Here is a 22,482-nt window from a genome sequence, read left to right on the forward strand (position 1 = left end):
ACAACATTCCTTTTCTCCTTAAACTCTTGTTTAGTATCTAGTTTTCCTTCTTGCTTGCAAACTTAGGTGTGCATCTAAAGAGGATTTTTATTATACTTCTGCATTTTTTAGACTGGGAAAGTCTTAAAAAAATGTCAGATTCTTAAGAAATCTGTTTTCCTCTGAACTATGTGCATAAGATTGTACTTTGAAACTTCAATTTAATCATTTTTCAAATACTATTTGTAAAATAGAATAAATGTCCTTTTATACAGTCTATTTAAAATTTTGAGCAATAATTACATTTCTTCTCTGTATATAAAACTTAAGAATATTTTAAATCCAAGCTCTGTAGATCATCATACATAATAAATATACCTAAAAATTATCTAGGTCAGTTAGTCTAAAAGGATTTAAACTGGAATAAATGATAACAAACTGGAATAAAACTAGAATATAAAAAAGAATGTTTTCTTGACATGCTTACTAGAGGGAGAAAATGAATACTTGGAGGATTAAAAAAGAAAGAAATATTGTGAATTCTTTCCTTGTTCAACCAGCAGATGTCATGTTTGGTTGTCAGAGTGTAAGATTATTATAAGGGCATTTCCTTAGTATTCCTGTGTGCTTCTTACAAAATGAATGGATAAACCTTAAGTAGGATTGGCTCTGAAATCAGAGAAGAAATTTGGTTTTTTTTTTCTTTATTCTTAAGATACAGTTCTCAAATGAAATCAGAATGCATTTTTCCTTTGTAAAGTTTTTCCAAAAACTGTTTAGTACAAAGTATGATCTGAAACAGAAGCAAGCATATCTATATTTAATTATAACTATTAAAATTTATCATTATTATTTATTACTGATCAATATTATTTATGCACCACCTAAAAACATTTCTTTCACCTTTAATTCTAAGGTGGTGTGATTATTCAACTAAAATAACATTTTCTCTCTTTTCTTTTAACTTCATGAATAAAAATCAAAATTTGATGGGTCCCGTTTTATTTGATTATTTATTTATATCAAGTTCCACATGACCATTTTTATTCAGTCCCTCAATTTGTCTGTCATATGAGACCTTGGAATAGATCATCTCTAAATTATTTTCTAATCTAATGCTTCATGAAAAATTATTGCATATATGTCACTCATAAGTAATGCAGATATATCAATGCAGATAAACATATTTTTTTTAAATACATTGGAAAGCCCTTTGAATATCTGCAACTAAATATAAAGCTGGCAATGGAATTTTACACTAACATGTGATCTACTTGTAATATTTAAATGAGAGTTCCATTGTAGCTTAATTCCTCATGACCTTGAAAATAGATCTTGATAAACATATTCATATTATTCACAGTCATTAGGATTTTTTTAAATTTCAGGGTCGAACTGCTTCAAAAACCTTAAAATATTTATCCAGATAAACAATCAGTTCTTGAATTATGTCAATTTGCAATTATGACATGGAGCCAATTACTTTCCTGGCAGTTAACAAAAATCAGGATTAGACTACAGATTACATGAAGTGGAATTTTAATTAAATATAATTTAAACTTTTTAAATAATACAATAAACAGTAGGCAAATGTTTCATAGTACCCTATAGATTTGAGACCAAGGGGTCTTAATGACTGTCTTGTGGACAGTCACCCATCTCAGCCCTGCTAAATGGGTATTAGTTATTGACTACCGCTAGTGAAAAGGAGAATCATAGTCTATTGAGGTAAGGCATTCCATATTCAGAGAAGATTGGTAGAACATTTCTAAGTTAAAATATCTATCCTTTTAATGACCATTCACTGGTTTTCATCTTTTTTCATAGATACATTAAAATTTAGTCTGATTTTCTTTCTCTGCGATAGAGTTTCAATTCAGAAAATTCCATTGCCCATTTTTAAGTTTTTCTTCTTTCCATTTTAAATAGCTTCCAGTTGTGACTCTTGTCTCCCTTTGGTATAATACTCTGTTTGAAAGCATCATTTATTTTATTTAAAAGTGGTGTTTAGAATTAAATCTAGTACCCCTTGTGTTTCCCCCTTAGTTAAAAAACAAAAGCAACCTTCTCCCCTCCTCCCCACCAAAAACAAAAACAAAAACAAAAACATTGAGTCTCTTACCTCCTCAATTCAACCTAAACACTAGTCTCTGATGGCAACACTCTAGGTTACTCACTGAGGCAGATCGTTACTTCATTTATAGGTTTCGAATGCTTATTTTGAATCATAACCCCTAGCTCTTTATATAGGCTACTACAACAGGCACCTCCTCAATAACATTTTGAGAAATTTGGTCTTGAGTACAAGTTGTCAGTGATGTGCTGGATATTGATTCCTTCATTTAGTACACTTCCTTTCCTCTCATCTAGATTCTGCTCTTAAGTGTTGTGAACATGAACTTACGCTGTCATTTAGTAATAAGTAAAACTATTATACAAGATAAAAGAAGTAATAAAAATAATATTAAGGCTCTTTTCTAGAGACTCCTATGCAAGATTCTTTGTATAGAGTTAATAATGCATTTTCAATTCAACTGAATGAATACGTATAGAACATTTTTTAATGTACATATTGTTGATATAGGAGACTTTTCCAAATGTTACAAAAATTCAGATATTTAATTCAATGTATTTATTTTTACAAGTAAACTTTTGAACCATTAAATTCAGTTCATCTGACTATTTTTTTCTTGGTGAACCTCTCCAGGGTCAAAGAGACCATCACCTCTATTCTCAGTGTTCAAAATCCATCTTTTAATTGTCTGTTACAAATTTTTTATGAATCAACTCTTCTGCAAACCCTAGGTGGTAGGTGACTATTGATGCAGAGATATGAAAAACAAGTAAGAGGAGTCCTACGTACAGGAATCCAGGAGGAAAAACAAGAAAGACATTTAATATTTAATCCAGTGTTCTAAAATGAAAAATACAGAAAAGATGGTGAATGAGGGATGGTAAATGCACAACGTTTTAGCTTATCATCTAGTAAGAACTGCAGAGCTCTTCGAAAAGTTTGAGAAAATGTCAGCAATCTCTGTAAGGATAGGGACGTGTCTCCTCATTTGTCATTATCCCCAGAGCCTAGCACACTGCTTGGCATTGGATAGGCTCTCACTAAATATTGTTTTAGTTAATATATTATTGGAAAAATGGAAAATGTGAAAAAAATATATATTTCACAGTATCAAGAAGTTGGGCTTATCATTCTAAATAGTCTACACTTTTCAAGTCAGCAATTTTAAAAAACCACGTGTTTATATATTAAATATACTGTATACACTTCACATATTCGTAAAATCTAAATGAAAGTTTCTTTAGTATTGACCAAAGTTCTTGTATTATTGCTTAGTTTGTGTTTGGTTAATTTCAAATATATTGACCAAGACATGGATAATATAAATGCACATTTTCATTTTCACTGATGTTTCATTTTGATTGAGTTGATAGACTCTACTTGCTGATATACCTCTTTTAACTGCTAGGCTGCCATATTTTTTCTTTTCCTCTTATTCACTGGTTATTTCATTTTAGGCCTCGGTGAGGGTCCTTATCTCCTCCCATAACTCTTAACCTTGGAATTTCCCTTGGTCAGACCTTAGTCATCATCTTTATCTACTTACTCTCTCTTGGTGATTTCCTTAGTCTTATGGCTTTAAACTTAAAATCTATCTACATGACTACAGATAACAAGGTTATATCTCAAACCCTGGTCTCTCCTGAATTCTGGATTAATATATCCCACTTGATATATCAATTTAGATCATCAAACTGTTCAAAAGCAACTTCCTGATTTCCTCCTCCAAAATTTTACTCTCCCATAGTTTTTCATCTCAGTTGATAGAAAGTCCATTTTCCAGTTGTGTAGGCCAAAAAATGTGTAGTCATCCTCAATTCTTCTCTTCCTGTCACACTGCTCATCCAGTCAACCAGCAAATCCTCTTGCTTCTGTTCTCAAATTTCTCCAGAAAATCGGTTACATTTTAATTATATAACTTTTCAAATATAAGAATACTTATGGAACACATAGTAGAAAGGGGTAAAAGGGCCAAAAAGAAAAGTATGTTTACCTGTAATGTGATCATTCAAATTTAAGCACTCTTTCTGTTTTTAGGAAAGGCCTATGCTCCGGAATTCTATTATGATACCTACAATCCTGTGTGGCAGAACAGACACCGTGTTTATTCCTACAGTTTACAGTGGACACAAATGAATCCTGATGCAGTAGACCGGATTGTTGCATACCGCTTGGGTATTAGGCAGGTGAGAAATTTAATTGGTGTCTTTTTTTTCCCCTTGTGATCCTCTGTGAAGACTTTGTTACTATGATTTTTGTAAGTTTTTCATCATTTTGCATGAATTCCCAAATGTTTTCCTATATCAAAATACTATTACTGTACATAGAACTGTTCCAAATTATTTACAAATCTTTGAAATGAATTTATGCACTTTCCACTATGACAGCAGACATAATAATATGACATCCTTCGAGCCTTCTGAAATCCTTCACCACTAGATGTACTAGAAATTACATGGTGGAATTGCTGTGTAATTGCTATGAAAGAAACTTACTTAAGGTGTGCTCACACATACCTACACTGCATAATTCTTTGTCATGTTTTGTAAGAAGTTAGAATTTAGCTTTGAGAGGTTTAAAGAATATACAGGTTGTTTTAAGAGTTCATTCAGTATGCCTGAAGAACAGAAATATTTAAGTAAAATAAGAAGAAACAATCCAGAATGATGCTTTCCTGAGGTTGCTGAAGATGATGGGTTATGTAACAATACTGCATCTTTTTCAAATGAACCACTGTTAAACTCAGTTATCCTTTGTTGGTGTAAATGATATTTTTGAAATTTAAATGTGGTTCTTTACCTTATTTCCTCCTACATAGTATATTATCTGGGATGATAATTACTTCAGCGTAACAAAATATTGTTGAAGATTTATTTGATTACCACATAAGCTATTAGCTCTCTCTCACAATTTTATATTATCCACAGATTTGTAAAGTGCATTTTCTACTTCCTTAACTAAATTACAGAATAGCACTTTAAGTTTGAAAGTTTGAGTCGAAAGGACAGTATTTGTTTGGAGAAAGATTAATCAACCATCAACAATCCACTCAGATTGTATGGTCATAAAATCAACGCTTTTCTATCTTGTTCAAAAAGTTGTTGTAAATGACTATGTAAAAATGTTCAAATTATTATGTATAGTGAGTTGAATATTTTTACCCTACATGTCTAATAACCTAAAAGAAAACTTCTTAGTGAATACATCTTGGCATTTGATAATCACTGCTTTCTTGTCATATTCATAGGTAACTAGTATAGCAGACAGCAGTAGATCATGCAGAAGCTTTTCTCTTATTTTCCCTTATTTAATTCAGCCTCTAAGTGAGTCTGAGTAAATCCCAAATCAAAAGTGTTTGTTCTACTTGTCCCAATTTGATAATTTTCCTTGATAGAGAAGATCTAAATAAAAAAGATTAGCAGTTCTTTCTTCCCAGCTGATGTATTTATACTATTTTATTTTTCTTTTCTTAACACAGCTAATATTTTTAGATGTTTCATATTTGCAGCATCTTAAAGCATTCTTGCCTTTAGACACCTCATACTCATTTTCCAAGCCCTTACCACATGATTCAGTCATCTGCATTCATCTTTTATTACCTGTGTTTTGAAAAAACTATGAACCAAATACAAAATTGCTAAAATTAAACTGTTCTCTTTAGATGTCTTTCTTTTTTCTGGTTATAGATTTATTTGTAATGGTAGAGTCAGAATTTCATCTTTAGTTTCTCATTTTCTTCCTCAGTTATATTTCCTTAGAGTACCTGGGAGCCTCACCGTCACTCCCTGTACATTGAAGGCTGCCCATTTTGAGTCTGCAGAATTTGCCCAACTCTGCTCACCATTCCGTTCTTTTGCTACAGCATTCCTCAAAACTTCTTGTTCCCAATGTCTCCATGGCACATGCAAGTCAACTTCTCTAGAAGTCAAAGTTAACAGAGAAGTCATTACCATCTGAGTCCTCTCCCTCAAATAGACTGAATTTAGCCGAATTAGGCTTCTTCCTAAGAGGGATCTAATTAAAGCCCTTCCTTCTTGTCCATGTCTTTGTACTCATTATTAATAAACTACCATGTGTAATACTTTTTTACTAGGATTGCTATTCTATTTTCCAATAACAGTTTATTTTCTTTCTAAATTTTCCTTTACTAACATGAGCTTCTCCTCTAAATACCTTCTTTATGTTTCTTGATCATAAAACTAATATATAACTGCCTGATAGGCAGTGACACACATTTCCAGTCACTGATAAATCCTTTTGAACAGATTAGATTATTTCCTCCTATTTTTCTACTTTAGAATGATATGTGTACCTATGTGGGTATGAATTTCCCCTCACTATCTTTTGCTAAAACTACAAATTCCAGCTTCCAATTCTCGTCAATCTAACCTTACCGTTTTTTAGCTTTATAACCTTGAGCAGGTTTCTGGACATACCTAAGCCTAGATTCCTACCTAGTAAATTGAAGATAATGACCCCAATTAGGCAGCTGGAGTGTGGAGTGGACTACACCACCCACGAATCCCAGGAGCCAGTTGCCTTGTGCAGGGCACTTGTGCAAACAGTTGTGGCAGTTCTTACACCCATATGCCAGGGTTGTATGAGGATTAAAAAGGGTTATGTTTTAAGACCTTTTAGTTTTATTTAATACACAGTATATCCTAGCCCTTACTATTACCACAAGCCATGACTTTCACAAAATAATTTCTATACCTTTTTTTCACTGTCTTATTTTTATTTCAAACCTATTGTCCTCCATAACATCCATTGTACTGATACACATTTTTGTCTTCCACCTTGAGTCTTAGTTTAAAGCCTTCTTGATCAGATCAGTAAGTCTGCTGCTAACGCTTTTTTCCAAATTTGTGAGATTTACGCTATCTGTTAGAGGAAAGTATATTTCTGATGTTATAAAGCATGGTCCTGAAAACAATTCCTTTCTCTTACACAGTTTTTGAAATTAACTCTTTACTTGCCATAGAATTCTTTTCTGGGCTTCCTTGTTCTTAGAGTTTTCTATTGTATTTGGAAATAAGTATTATCTTTTACTAGGGTGCTTTTTTTATAATATTCTGTTTTAATCAGTAATTTTACTCAGATACTATACCTTGCCATGAGAGAAAAACTTTGATATATGTTTTGGGAGTATCTGAATAAAGAGAAATGGCCCTGTGCTATTCTGCCAATGTGAATAGAATGGTGATTTTGTGGAATAGAAAGAGCATGTACACACATTTCTCTTTTGCCACTACCCTATTCTTTACAGTTAAACCCTACGACAAAAATCTTTACATGCAAAATGGCATAAATAGACAACATTTCTTTCGAATATCGTCTTATACACTAAAGTTTAAGATTATTGGGCAAAGCATTCTAGATACAATGAAATTGTTATAATTCTTTAAGAATATCCCCCTGTTTAATAACAGGAAACAAGAGAATGTAAAACAAAGTTATTTGTCTATATTGTCTTAGAAAATTTAGATTCCTTCTTCCTCAGGTATGGTCGTTTAGATATCAACATTGTTTTAAGACTCAATTCGATACCAGCATTTTAAAAAATCACTCTTCAATTCTGCTCTGGTGATCATTGTAATAAAGATCTTATATAACATATACGTGGTCTTTTTCATCTCCCACGTTATCTCAGAATCTTGAATCACTGAGTTTTTTAATGTAATCAACATAACTTGGGTGATGTTTAAATAAACAATGTAAGGAATGTAACCTAAGCAATATAAGTTTAAAAATTAGATTTTTTCCTAATAATAAATATTTATGTCCTTGATTATGAGACTTCCTTCAAAGTATTATTAATAATTGTTATATATTTTGTGATTTTGAAGTCTTATTTTAGCTGATATTTTGATTTTGAGCCTACATATCTAAATAAATTCTATCCATAAAATATCTAGGTCATATTTTGCAAAGTTCCTCCCCTTTTAATATCAAACATTGTCTTAATTATATAATTTATTTCTGATTAGACGAAGTCTGAAAACCAATTTTTATCCATTATGACTAATGGCAAATTCATTTCTAAAGAGCTCTACTTGTTTTTAATCCAGAAACTGTTGGAAACCTTATTACCTATTCTTAAATTAAGTGAGACTGTAAAAGTCACAGCTGTGCTATTAAACCCACAGGTGAATGGTACTGGTAAACTGAGCCCAGCATTCCTCCAGCTTTCTGGTAAAATTAGCTGACTCTTTTGGTTAACCTATATAGTTTATATTTAAATATGATGAGAAAAATTATCTCAGAATTTAGGTATTGGTTTATATACTTTACTTCATAGTTGCTGCATTGTATCTAGAAAAGAAATCACTGGAATTCCAGAATCTCTGTTTTAAAGAACTTAAAAAGAGAACAGATATATCATGTGAAGTTAAAATATTAATGTGTGGAAAAAAATTTCCTTAATGTCCTTAAGTTATACTTCTTAGGCTCAGCTATGCAATTGTTTAATCTTCTTAGACAGCTACTAGCTTCCCAATTATTTGCTTCATTTGTTGCTTAACAAGAAAGAGAAAAAGGTTATTTGAATGTGTTTTCCTTGGTATCTAAGGAATTAAGAAACAAGCAAAACTTTTTCTAAGTTACCTGAATATACCAAACTCCATTTGACTCCATTTGAAACATACACAAGTATAGTTTTGATAATAAAGGTTTTTAGACTTTTATATGGGTTCCTCTTTATACTCTACCATACAGATGTACAGTGAATGTGACTTTTTGACGGTCATCTTTGGAAAGTAGGATATTTTACAGAATAAAACACCTTAATTGCACCTTTCTTGTCCTCTTAAGTCATGATATATTAATTATTAGAATTATTTTATGTGTTTGCTCACCCAGGATGTCAATAAAACTTTGAGTAAATTAATCATGCATTAGTTTGTAGATTCTGTTGAGAGAGATTTGTTGAGGAACAATTTGACATTTAATGCCAGTTCAGGGAATTCTGTGGAGAATTGATACATAATAGGGATTCATTGTATACTATTAAATCATGAATAATATGGTACATCATATAATTTGATCATATCATACATATATATTGAGTGATATTTAAGTAGAGGCAAAGACCACAGTTAGGCATGTTTGAAGTAAGTTTGAGTAAGATTTAGATTAGAGTAGTGAAGGAAGAGAGGAAGAAAAATTGAAATAACAGAATGTTGAAATAGGCAGAACTTGAATATTGATTTGGTTTTGAGAAACTATTTTAAAAAATAGAGTGACCTTGTATTCTCCGCCATTTACTCTAATCTCTTTAGTGAATGCTCTGTATAAAGATGTTCATGTCCTCTTCATCATACAGATGAAGAGAGCAAGGGATACAGAAAAATGTAGAAGCCATTGTTGTAAATGATCTCTTTGGCTTTGGAAGAGAAATAAACTATAAGCCAGTTAATAAAAAGTGAAGTTATTTCCATTTTCCAGTGGAGGGCACTGCACTTACCCTCTGTTTTCCTTCCTGTAATACTAACTGCACAATGTATCTATTAGGAGGAATGAATATGGTAAATTTGCCAGACCTGGATGAGATGTGGACCTATAGTGTAGAAAGCTTTGTGAAATAACAGTACTTTGTCTCAGAAAATTCCAGGTACTTTCTGAGGATTTTTCTGTCTATGGCCTTTTGTACAGATTTTATTTCGTATAGTAATAACAGTTGGGAAAACTAATTAAAATTTTCCTTTTCCTTGACCCTGAATGTGTTGGAAAAAGAGCACCTCAAAGAGACTTTTGGAGTGAGAGAATATTAAATTACTGACAAAAATAAGATACTGAATCTAAGTTTGCAAGTATGCTCATATTTTCAATTGGATTTGTTAAGTTTGAGTCACAGTGAAATATAAAACAAACAAAGGTCCCTAGTTAAGAACATGTTACTAGTATTTGAGTGAACAGTCCCTCTGAATGTATAAATTGACAGGCCAGAAGCATTAGACATGAGAACTGAAGCTAACAAAAATGTAGAGATATAAATTTATTGTATGAAGATAGTAATGATAGAAGTTCCAGTGATAAAAAGAACTGAGAGGTAGAAAAATTTGCCGATGTCATGGAAACCAAGAGAAGAGTAAATGAATGTGTGGTTGGAGGCAGGCATTTGTAATTTTAAACAAAAGTTTATAAGGTCAAAAGCCCTAAATTATGAAAATATCAGTGACAAATCAGTGTTGCTTTTTTATTTAAGGTAATTAAGTTAAGAGGGGAATAGAGAAAAAAAAATAGATGGGTTTAATATTATTCCAAGGTCAACTGATTACAAATTTAATTAAATTGACCTGGACCTATCCTAGCTGTCCACTTGAATCAGTATTTTATTAAGAAGAGAAGACTGACTGATATATTTCCTTGGATGAAAGGACACTTCTTAAATGTGTCAATTATCTTTTACAGTCAATTAATACATGGTTATTATGGATTCCAAGACTTCGATACAAATCAAAGAAATGTTTTTTTTCTCTCTCTCTTTCTTAATATATATATATATATATACATATATATATAAATATATACATGCATATGTATATATATATATACACACACATACATACATATATTCAGTATCTTAAATGTGTCTTAGAAAAAACTAGGAGCATAGAGTTTAATGGAAAGCAGTCATTCATTCAACTACTTTTAAGGAAAAAAATGATCAAAACTTGAAATGAAGAATGGAGTTTCGATTAACAGTCATTTTCTTTTTTTCCATGCTTCAACACTATGCAAGTTGTTTGAATACAGATTTATATATAGATTTATTGTCTGTATTTGTATTTTATGTACTGTACCTATTAATCAACTGAACACACTGTTCTCTGTGCTCTTGCAGTGGTTCTCAAATTTGTATGTCCGAATCACTATAGGGCTTGTTAAAATACTTGTTGGGGCCCCACTCCCAGTGTTTCTGGTTTAGTGGGACTGGGGAGTGGCCCAAGAGTTTGTATATATATCAAATTTCTGTGTGATGCTGATTCATTAGTCCAGGGCTGCACTTTAAGAACCACTGTTTTTTATTGTCATGCTATCATGAAGGTCCTAAGCTCAGATTCCATTTTTATCTTTTGCCTTTTCCTTATAATAACATTCCTACATATCTCAATTTGAAAATAGTACTATAAATATTGTTTCATGCCCAGAGCTTATCATATGATGTTCAATACCATTTGTGGGATAAATTAATATGAAATTTACATGTTATAGTGGGTAACTATTGAGTCCCAAACATCCTCTTGTGATTCTGAATTGATGCATTTCCAAGACTAGTGATTGTTAAATATTGTCAGTCCACTGATGAGTTTCAAGATTTGCCCAGTTAACCCAAATGCAATATTTTCTTTAGTTCTGGGAAAGATATACACATTTCCTATTGCATAATGAATAGACACCAAAGTTAATACAAAAGAGTTAGAAAATTTCAACACACCTATTAATGAGTTTTTAAAAGCTATTTAATTTCACAAACCTAGTAATGAGGTATTAAAAGTTACTTAATCATAACATCTGTGACCTAAAGTTTGTATTTGGTAGTTTCCCGATGACTCAGTACATTGAAAAGGAGAGTGACTCACTCAAAGCTGTTACAACTCCTAAGGGATCAATCCCTTGAATTTCAAGATTGAATGATTATCAGAGTTGTCTTGAATTGATAGCTATTTCCTACTGCTTCATTTTTAATTATAAATTACTATTAGTTTAGCTTTATCATTTTCAGTTATATTTCTTTAAGCTTCTTAAGTTTTCTTAAATATGGAGTCATATATATTTTTACACTACTTTTATACCAAAAAAACCTGCCTACCTCCAAAAGTTAAAAAAAACGGGTGGACCATATTTACCTCTGAATAATAAATATGGAACATGACAAATTTAATTAAAATTACATAATAATTACTGCTGTATAATGCCTGATAATGGGTTGTTAGGTTTTCCAAATTTCTAGTCTCTGTTTTAAAAAGGTCAAACAAGAAATGCAAAATATAAAGTGTTTAAGTTGCTTTAATGTCCGTCAAATTATGGACACCTTTTCTGAAAAGATGGAAGCAAGAAGTTAGGTAGAAATTTGAAGGTGTAACTTGAATATCATAGGCACTACCCAATCAAATAGCTTTTCTTAAGCCTATGTATCCTATAGTTTGACACTGTTTTAGGTACTTTACACATATTACCATATTTAATTGTTAAAACAACACAATGAGGTAGATATTATTGTTATTTCTATTTTAAGTATGAAGAAATCATGGGATTAAGTAACTCACCCACGTTTACAGAGTTAAATCAAAGATGAAGCTGAGATTTGAACCCAAGCCAAATGTCAGCCGAGGCTTGTGCCTTTTTCTTAATTTTTTTTTTCTGTTTCTCCTTTTCCTCCCCCTCTTTCTCCTTTATCTTCTAATGGTAGTTTATACCTTGTTTTTCCATCTCTTGCAGTAATTTCCTGTTGACATTTTCTACCTCTTTTTGTATTAACTTTAGTTGCTATTCATGTTTAAATTGTATATATATTTACATATCTATGCCCACATGGTTGAATATTTTCATTCCTTTAATTTCTTCTTTATTAGAGGATATATCTGCTCTTCCACTCACAATTTTATACAAGAATTTCTGTTTCTAGGAAACTTTTCCTCAATTTGTTATTTATAAATTGTTCAGTTAAGGTAGGATATTAGTGCCTTTTTCTAATGGTAAATGAGGAAAAAATAAAACAACCGTCTGGCCTCAGAAGAAATAGAAATATAAATTAGGAAAATATTCTAGAATATTTTCTAAATATATATCTTATTTCATATACTTCTAAATGCATTACTAAACACCAAAAAATCCTGTGAAACTAGTATTATCACTTTTGCTTAGGTGCACAAATAATCTTATAAACCATGTTCTGCAGATAGTGTTTTTAGTGGACTGGTATATTAACCTCGTATGTCTAATTCAAAAAGCTCTTATTCTTAGCTTCTATACTTCAGTGCTACAAAACTCTATGTAATTCTTTGAATTATAAAAATGTAAAGAGATGGCATTTGGTTGGAGATAAGATTGGACAAGCATGAAGACTGCAGATGTCTACTCACCTCTCACTGCTCCCACTACAGGAAAATAAAATTAGGTTATAAATTAAGAATACCAATGGAAGAATAGCAGATTGCTTTGCCTTGAATTAATGAGACTGGACCAAATGGGGTTAGGCTTCATTTTAAATGAGTGCTTAAATACACATTCTGTATTTCATGTGAATGTATAAAGAAGTCATTAATAAGAATAATTTTATGTAATCAACAAAATATGTACTAAGCTCGGGTTATATATGAAGGACTTTGCTGAACATTTGAGTTGCTAAAGGGACAGAGATGGAAGCATAGTTCTTACCCTCAGGGAGCTGAAGACCTATAGGGAGGAAACATAACTAAACAGGGAATTACAGTGTAGTTGGACAGGTATGATAATAGGTATGGACATAAAGAGCACTGGAGGGGAACCTAAAGCTAAAGTTTATGAGGCGTGAGAAGAAGTTCGCAACTTCAAGGGAGGTGGAAGGAGTCCACATGTGCCTAGATACAAAGATGGTATGGTTAAGTTTAGAGAACTGAAAATATTGCGGTATTTCCAGACCATAGTTCAGAAGAGAAGGAATGAAATCGAGCTGGAGATATAAGGGACCAGGATCATGAAGGGCCAAATGAAGTGTCTTGAAAGAAGTGGGAAGGCACAGAGAGAGCCAAAACAGAGGAAGCAAATAATCACTATTGTGGTACAAAATTAATAGGGGACAGCATAGGGTAAAAGATGTTGTTTTATTTCAAATGAAATAAAACAACCTGAATCAGTACTGCTGTTTTAGTGATGGGAGGGTAATTTATGTGGCAAAATCAAGAGGATTTGATGATTAAATGTAGGTTGGTGGAAAAAAGGAAGCTAGAAAGCAGAGATTAAGAAAAATATTCACTGCTTATGTGCTTGCTGCCTTTCAAAAATCTTACATCAAAACATGTTAATATTTGTATATGTTAAGAAAATATTCTTGAATATGATTGTTTATATTAAGTGGAAAATTGTTATTGAGATGAATTTAGACACATTCAATGGAATATTTTCAAGAAAATATAAAATGATAAAATTTTCAAACAAAATCTGAAGGAAGCTTGATGTTATAATGTAAAATATTTAAATGTACTAATGTATCTATATAATTCTTTTTTTATATCCTAAAAAGATCTTAAGCTGAAATTTATCCTTGTAAATACATGTTTTAGTAAAATAACACAATAAAAACATTCATAGAAGTTTCCCTATAATAAGCAACTTTTCTGCTTAGATAAGTTAATTTTGAACATACATGTGTTTATTCTTATGGTATAAGATACTGCAATAATAGGTTCTAAATTTAATGACAAAAGAAACCTAGAATAATTTTTAAAAGAACAGCTTCACTTAAAACAGTTTTTTTTTCCTTTATAGTGCCTCCTCTATAACTTCTGTGTTATCCTTTCCTTAGGAGGTATCCCTGTGTCCCCACAAATATTGGTGCACTAGGTCAAATGCTTTTATATAGTGATATGGGATGATCTCTACAATATCAATTGTTGTTTAGTAGGGAGCATGTTGAAGCATGCACCAGCTCATAAACCTTCCTCTTGGAAAGAGCACATATCACTTCTGTTCATATTTCTTTGACCAGAATAAGCCCTATGATTTAATCTGAGGTCAACAGGACAAAGCAGTGCTATCCTTATGTACCTGCAAGGAATAAAAGAATCAAATATGTTTGAAGAGCTCAAATTACTAGCCAAATCTGCCTTTCTGGTGAGCAGTATCTGATTGAATATATTAATAATACCATATGATTTTCTACTGATAACTTCCAAATGACTTATTTCTACCTCAGAAAGTTTACTTCCAAAGTACTAAAAGAATAAAGACTTGATTTGAAGTCATACTATTTATTCCAAATAACGAAGTGTAAAGAACTCAAAGGGGCTCAATAAATGTCTTTTGAGTGACTGAGTCAATAAATGATAAATGAAATACACATATGATCTATGTAAAAGAACAATAAAATCTGACACATGCTTCTGTAAATAATTAATCAAAGCTCTAATGCTCTTTGATTCTTCTTATGTGATTAGATGTTACATACTGTAATATGTGCATGGGATAAGAAATGAACCAGATAGAAAAAGTCCATGATCTCATGGAGCTTATATTCTGGTAAATAGCAGACAAAAAGTAAATAAATGAATAGGTAGAATGATTTCAGAAAATGATTAATGCTATGCAACAAATTAAAGCAGAGATAGAGTAAAAACTGTTGTCATTAAAATTTATTCTGTGTTCAGAAAATCTCATGAAAATTTGAGAAGGAGGTAAAAGTCTTGCCTTTACTTTTCCCACACATTCATCACTTTGAGACAATTTTAAAACCATGTTCATAGGAGGTTGACTAATAGTTCAATCTAGGGGAAAGAAGGAATCTAATTTTGAGTAATCAAGTATATTAGCTAAAATGAAGCAATAATAACTTCTCCCATATTCATTTGCCATTTTAGTTATTCTTAAAAACCTTAGTTGTTCTTAAAAACTAAATGAGGTGAGGTAAATGATCCAAAAATTCAATGACTACCTTAATAATCATTAATTATATTCAGGAATAAGAAACAAGTCCACATTGGAATATGATTTAAATCTATATACTTTGAGGACATATTGTGACTAGTTGGTTGTAAAAACGTATTAACAATTTTCAGATAGGGCATTTGCCTGAGAACAAATTGCCAACCAAGAGGACCATGTGAGGTTCGAAACGGCACTCTTGCGGGGACAAGAACTCCTGCTTTTAAAGGGTTGGACTCCTCATGCTTCAATCATAACTGCATTCCCTTGCTTATTGAAATGCTTATTTTGAATTTTGTATTTCAATAATCAGAATTTTTAATTGGGAGAGAATGAGCTTAAATAGCTCCAAAAGACTGACCAGAGGTTAAAGTGTCAAGATGCTGACAAAAGATAAAACTGAGATAGGAAGAGTAGCCCAAGGAGCACACATAATATGAAGAAATCACGCATTAGAGCGTTAGCCAGCCTCCTGCCCCAGACTGCTCTCTCCACTGCTATGTTTTTTTTAAACCTTTTAACTTCTGAAACTCCAGATGAGTTTTTAGTGCTCCGAATTTTTAGCTTACATTTTAAAAATGAGCACCAGGAATCATAATGTTAAGGATCATTTTGGTTTTATTGCTATCAAATGGTTAGATGATATCCGTTGGCTTTATTTTATATTTGGTTTTACTGCTGAGTGGCATGATAACACGTGGGGGTTGTTTGCAGGGCCTTATACCAGTGTAGCATGATGTTGCCTGCAACTCTTCCTGCTGCCTTTGATTGGCATCTAATAGCCTACTGCTGAGGACAAAAATGTCCCTCCCACTCTGTACTAATGGGAAGACAGAAACAGCCCTAACAATACACTCAGGAAAGCTACTTACCTTTTTATTTAGGAAGTACATAAATAAACAGCTTTCAGATATTACGGTTTCAGGTAGTAAAAATGTGGGTTTTTTGGATCAAAGCAATGCAGTAAAAAGTGCTATTGGTACTATATGAAATAGTGTCATCAGGTGTGGATAAAGTGAAGGTTCCTATGGCCAGGATTCTCACCTGGCCCTGGTTGACTAGCTCACTACACACCTGTGGACAATACATGGCTGTTGACTCTATACAAAGAGTTCTGCCTAGTGCTCTGGGTGACACCGTGGCACAGCCGCAAGGCTGCAGGAGAGCAGGGACGAGACTGGAGTGGTGGCAGAGCTGAGGACAGAGACTGTGATGGCTGCAGGGGTAAAGAGACCCAGAGAAAGAGACTGGCTTTCTGCATGCAGACTCGCTCTGAGTGGACGGGATTCTAGTCGATTGACCTGCCACCTTGGGAATAAAGTTGGATATAACTCTTTCACCCCAAGAATATTCCATTGTCATTTCTTTCTTCTCATTGAACCCATAGTGAACCTGTATGGAACTGGAATCCATTGCCAAGACATCAGGACACCCCTTTCTTAGGAGTTGACTTTTGAGCAGAGATGAATGAGGTCAAGAATATCAGCCACAAAATAATTGAGTTAAGACATGAAAGCAGCACATATGTGTATTACAGGAAATTAAAATGCGTAAATTATGTATTTTTTTTACATTTAGTTTTGTAGGCACTGTATCTTCAAATTTCTATTAGGCAAATAAAGTAGTCTATTAAAAGAAACAAAGGAGATCCAAATTTTAAAACTTTAGTGTGACTCTGATCATATAAAATATACAAAGGCCAACAGATGAGAACTGAGCATTTTGTTAATTAGAAGTGTGACTAACAGCTGTTAGGATGAGAAGGTTATCAGGACTGGTTATATAGGAGATGGAAATGTAGAGTGCACAAATGATTTGTTAGAAATTAAGACAAGGAAGTAACTTAGTTTGTAATTGGAATTGCTCAGTGAGAAACAGTTAGTAATTAATCTGGGTGCTGGGCTTGAGTTTTCATTAGCTACTTGTCAGTAAATCTAAGTAATAGCACAACATTTTGTGAGGATGGGCAAAATGCCTTCCTTCCAATCCCAAAAGTAAGATGTATCTTTCTACTGTGTAATTGACTCAATGCTTATACATGAATTCAATAAATACTAGTCAGGACCATGTGAATATTAACAGTGACTCAAAGAAAAGTTGTTCCCTTCGTGGAGTTGCATTATAGAGGATAAACTAATCCATTGTCAGTTACAGAGAACAATGAATGCTAACTAACAAATATACAGCAAGTATATATACTGTAACATCAAACCTAGAAGAGTGAAATCTCACCGGATGCTAAACAAAAGGTGTGCCCACAAAGCAATATTCTTTTGTCATTTGCATTTGTACTAAAAAGGGCCATGATTGGTTTCATACTACAAAATATGACAATGGTAAGGCCCCACTTTCCTATCAATATCCAGATTTATCCAACATTTACTAAGCATATGCTTTATCTCTTAGGAAATACAAATATAAGTATCTTTGGCCTCAATTATAATTTCATTTTTTAAATATCCAGAGGATTATAAATTTATGGACATATAGTAAGCATTTGGTAAATATTATGTTATTATTAATTTAAAGAAAGACTTACCTCATTTTAAAATAAGTAAATAAGTAAATTTAAGGTATCATTTTGGGAAAACAAATTGTCTTGACAGATAAACAAATGAGACCTTCTCAAAGGCAAAAAATACATTGTCCCTTTCTGAACTACATCTTCCCTTCCAAATGATTATTCTATAATGCAGTATTGAGCCTATGCTATAAGACCTATACTAAATCTACAATATTAGTCAATTACTGATGCCCTTTTTATAGAATGACCTTAATGTACCATTATATGAAGAAAAGTTTTATGAATTCTACCAATGTAACTTAAAAAAAATTTTATTTATACATCTGTACATATTTTCAGTGCCCATTATATAACTGTTGACTGCCAGCAAATTACACTTCTTATTTCTATAACCACCAGACAAGTGGTTGGTTAAAGAGGAAATTTTATTTTGTTTTGTTTTATTTTGTTTTAGTTATCCAATTTTTAAAGAATTCACTAGCATGACTTTTTTTCTCTTTGTCATCATGAATTGAATCTCATGCTTATAAGTGCTTCATTTTTGTCTGTCATTAGCTGATCAGTTGTATTGTTAAAAGCAACTAACAATAAAGTGATTGTGGGTTACTCTATTTTAGTACCATTTTGTATAACCAGATTAATTTTGATAAACCAGAAAACTTGATAAATTTTAATGTTTCAACTTTCTTAAATTTACTTCTGTTTCTAATTTGTGTGTGGTTAAGTGTACATGTGGATAATGACACAAAGTGGTATCAATAATTATGTGTGAGATTTTGAGGTTTGCATGCAACCTCAAAAGAATATAAATAAAAGTATAAAGTGAAATTTGAAAACATAGTACATTTGCCAAGTGAAAAACATGAGACTTGGTTTTATTTGTGCTCATGCAAAGGTTAGTATTCAATATTTTGGCATGGATTTCAAGAAGTTCCACCTGCTCAAAAAACAGCTCTCACAATCTTGAGATTGCACTACTGGGAACTGTTTTGAATATCTGAAATCTCTTGTCATTATTAGTCTTTTGCATAAATTGAGTCCTCTAGAGAAGGTGAAATCTTGGACTTTGCATCTAAGTTAAAGACTTAGAAACTTATCTCATAATAACTTAATGGATAGTGGTCTTATGAGAGTGAAATGAGATGAAGGATAATCATTTAGGTGTAGTAAAGAGTTTCTAGGAGATTAAAAAATTTGCCAAATCATCTGTTTTGCATAGGGTTATCCCCACCTGCTCCATTAATTTTGTTTTATTAGAGCTGTGACTTCTACATGCCTTCTCATAGCTGCAGAGATCACATTTATTTCCAGTGGTCCCACGTAGACTACCATGTCAATACCACCTTAGAGACTAGGCTATAGGCTTCCAGAGGTGCAAGTGCAAATATTCTAAGAACTAAATATATTGAGACTAAGAAGTTGCATGTATTGAAGGAGAACTCACTAGAGTCCAGAGTTTCTAGTGAAGTTTTAATCCAAAGAGTTTAAATATTTTTTAAGAATGATTTTATGTTGTTCATTATTTATGGACCCTTAATTCTTTAAGAGAACACATGCTGATGTGAACACTAAAACATGTTAGCTTGTGTATTAGAGACATGAATAGATCAGGGATGAATTTTCTCAGATATTCTTAGTGTATTTGGACACTCATCAATCAATATTTCTATTTTGGGGTTGCTCATCTGAGAACTGTATTAGGCTCAACAAAGCCCTTATTCTGCCTCACTGGGGCTCTGGATGTCTATATATTCTTTTATGGGTTGGATCCAATATCTAAAGTCACTTATTAATGCCAGTGTCAATAATAGCAATACTGTGATTTTTAATAAAATGTTCAAAGAAAATAATTCTTATAAATTTTAATTTTTTATCAAATGTGTATTTTGAAACCACCCTCATTTACAAAGTGATTCTAATGGACTTCACATTGCTTAAAATCTGATTCTTCCTCTTTAGTTAATATAAAATTATTTTATAATGTGGTCCAGACTTGACAGTTCTAATTCAATGAACACACACAAAAAAAAGAGCAATAAGAAATTGCTATATTTAAAGGTATTTAATATCATTTCAATTTCAAAAAACTATTGCTTAAGAACCAGACCATCATAATAAATAAACAAGTAATACTCAGTTAATGAGCAAAACAACAACCCAAGGTATAGTAGGAACTTTTTGTAGTAGAGTGAGAAGAGCATTCCAGTATGCCATATAATACAAGTACTGTGATAGGCATATATTTTAGACTAACAATAAGTTAAACTAATTTTGTTGAAAATAAGCAAATTATATTAGCTATCTGCACAGTGGCTCTGTAATGGAGAAGAGGAAGGGAAATACTCTCTTTGATTAGGAACAGAATAAAGTTCCTCCAGGTCAAGTACAGATTTAGACACTGGTCATGATTAGAAAATAAATTTTCTGAAGCATCAAAATAAAATATATTGTTTTGGAGTAGTAAAAAGTCAAGTCATATAACCAACTATCACTTTTATCTGTAAAAGCTACACTAGCTAACCCTGACCTAACACTGTACTTAAAATAATGTATTACCTGACATTAAAAATATATATGTAATTTTCATATTCTGGTGAGATCTATTTAAAAAAGAAAATAGGGTTTACAACCAAAAAGAGAAACACTGGTTTGTCTTCATTTTTTAGCTAGATCTGTGGCTCCTTAGTGCCTTGGAGATTGCAGCAAATGAAGTATTGTCATACAAAGTAATACAGATCTTGAGAAAATGCATCTTTTCTCTACTTGAAAATGCTAGATAGCATTACCTTGAACATAAAGCAGATTCTCAGTCATTATTAGTTGATAGCATGGGAATATTATGGCCATATGAAGCAATAAATGTAGACATAGTGTGAAGAAACTCTTCTTGTAACTTGTATTATACACATTCTTCATCAATACAATGGCATGTCTACTTTGGTGCAGTGGCTTTACGAAGAAAAAAAAACTCGATTGTAGAAAAATTCCTTTCAGCACAGTAAGTACCTCATATTTTGGATGAAGATAGTTCACTTTTCTCCAACCATTATAACTTCTGTGCATTCAAACATATGGTAGAAAAGTGTAAAACTATGTATGGGAAAGACAATCAAATACATCCCGTATATAGTTCTCCTGTGCAGTAGGGAAGGAAGGAAATATATCTGGAAAATTATAGAACCTAGGGTTCCATAAATCTGTAAAGTTCTGTCTCTTTTTAAAAGAGATCTGAGCAAAATATGACATATATGTTGCATTCATTTTGTGGATAATATATGAGTTACTTACATATTCTTTCTAGTTTCTGCAACTTAACATTTTGCACAGCTTTAAAACTTTTTAAACTAAAATGCTTGTGTGGTTCATATGTTTGGTTTTGTTGTTACACAGTCAAATGAACTTCATAAACTTAGCAAACATTCAGCTAGCTCAATTATTAATACAAAGGAAAAGCTAATAATAGATCATAATATGGTGTTAATAGTGCATGTCATCACAGAATTAGATGTCCACAATGTGCAATTATTCATCAATTTCAGTGCTGCAGTGGATTTTAAAGACTACCTTTACATTACTGCTGAAGAAACTGCAGCCTTCACATTTCTTGATGTGCACAAATGCACAGCTAATAGGTATAAAGACAGAAATAGGAACCAAGCAACCAGACAGGAATTCAATCTTTAACCATCCTGCAGCCTTTTGTTTTTAAGATATTTCAACTCAATTAAATGCCTTTTCTCTCCTAAATCTTTGTTTAACAAATCGTTAGGTTATACCCTTAGGCTTTTATGATAAAATTCTAGTAATATGTGAGCTACATTGCAGCTTCAGAAACTATCATTTTTTTAATAACAATGAAAAGAGAGCAAATGCAACAAATAGTGTCACTTGAAATAGAAGAAAAAACAATAAAAGAAAACTTCATGCTCCCTTGAGTCTAGGAAGCTTCATGTGAGGTCATGAGTATACAGTAGTACTGCAAAATCTAGCATAGGTGCTAACAAATTACATTTTAAATAATGTGGAATTTATCTTTTCACTGTAATTTTAGTGAGATACTTTGTTTATTAGTTAACTTTCATGATTTATCTTATTGCACTTGTTGCTCTCTGACATATTGAATCCTTAATTATTATTATTGTTTGGTGTTTTTCCCCACAACTAAAATGTTAGTTTTGTGAGAACTGGGGATTTTTATTTTATTAGTATTATTATTTAAACATTTTGTTGATCATTCCTCATATCTAGATAAGGTATGCTATATATCTCAATCTAGTTAATTGCC

General features: G+C 32.1%; 1 protein-coding gene across 1 annotated transcript in view; it reads left to right on the forward strand.

Moving 5' to 3' along the window:
- The window catches only part of MDGA2 (MAM domain containing glycosylphosphatidylinositol anchor 2), a 900,504-nt gene that overhangs the window by 802,136 nt on the left and 75,886 nt on the right, over positions 1-22,482 (forward strand). The window contains exon 10 of the mRNA XM_057488484.1: positions 4,091-4,239. Within this exon, the coding sequence (XP_057344467.1) occupies positions 4,091-4,239 (149 nt within the window). The remainder of the gene's footprint in view (positions 1-4,090; positions 4,240-22,482) is intronic.

Source organism: Manis pentadactyla, chromosome 11 (assembly GCF_030020395.1).
Source record: "Manis pentadactyla isolate mManPen7 chromosome 11, mManPen7.hap1, whole genome shotgun sequence".
NCBI classification, from domain to species: Eukaryota; Metazoa; Chordata; class Mammalia; order Pholidota; family Manidae; genus Manis; species Manis pentadactyla.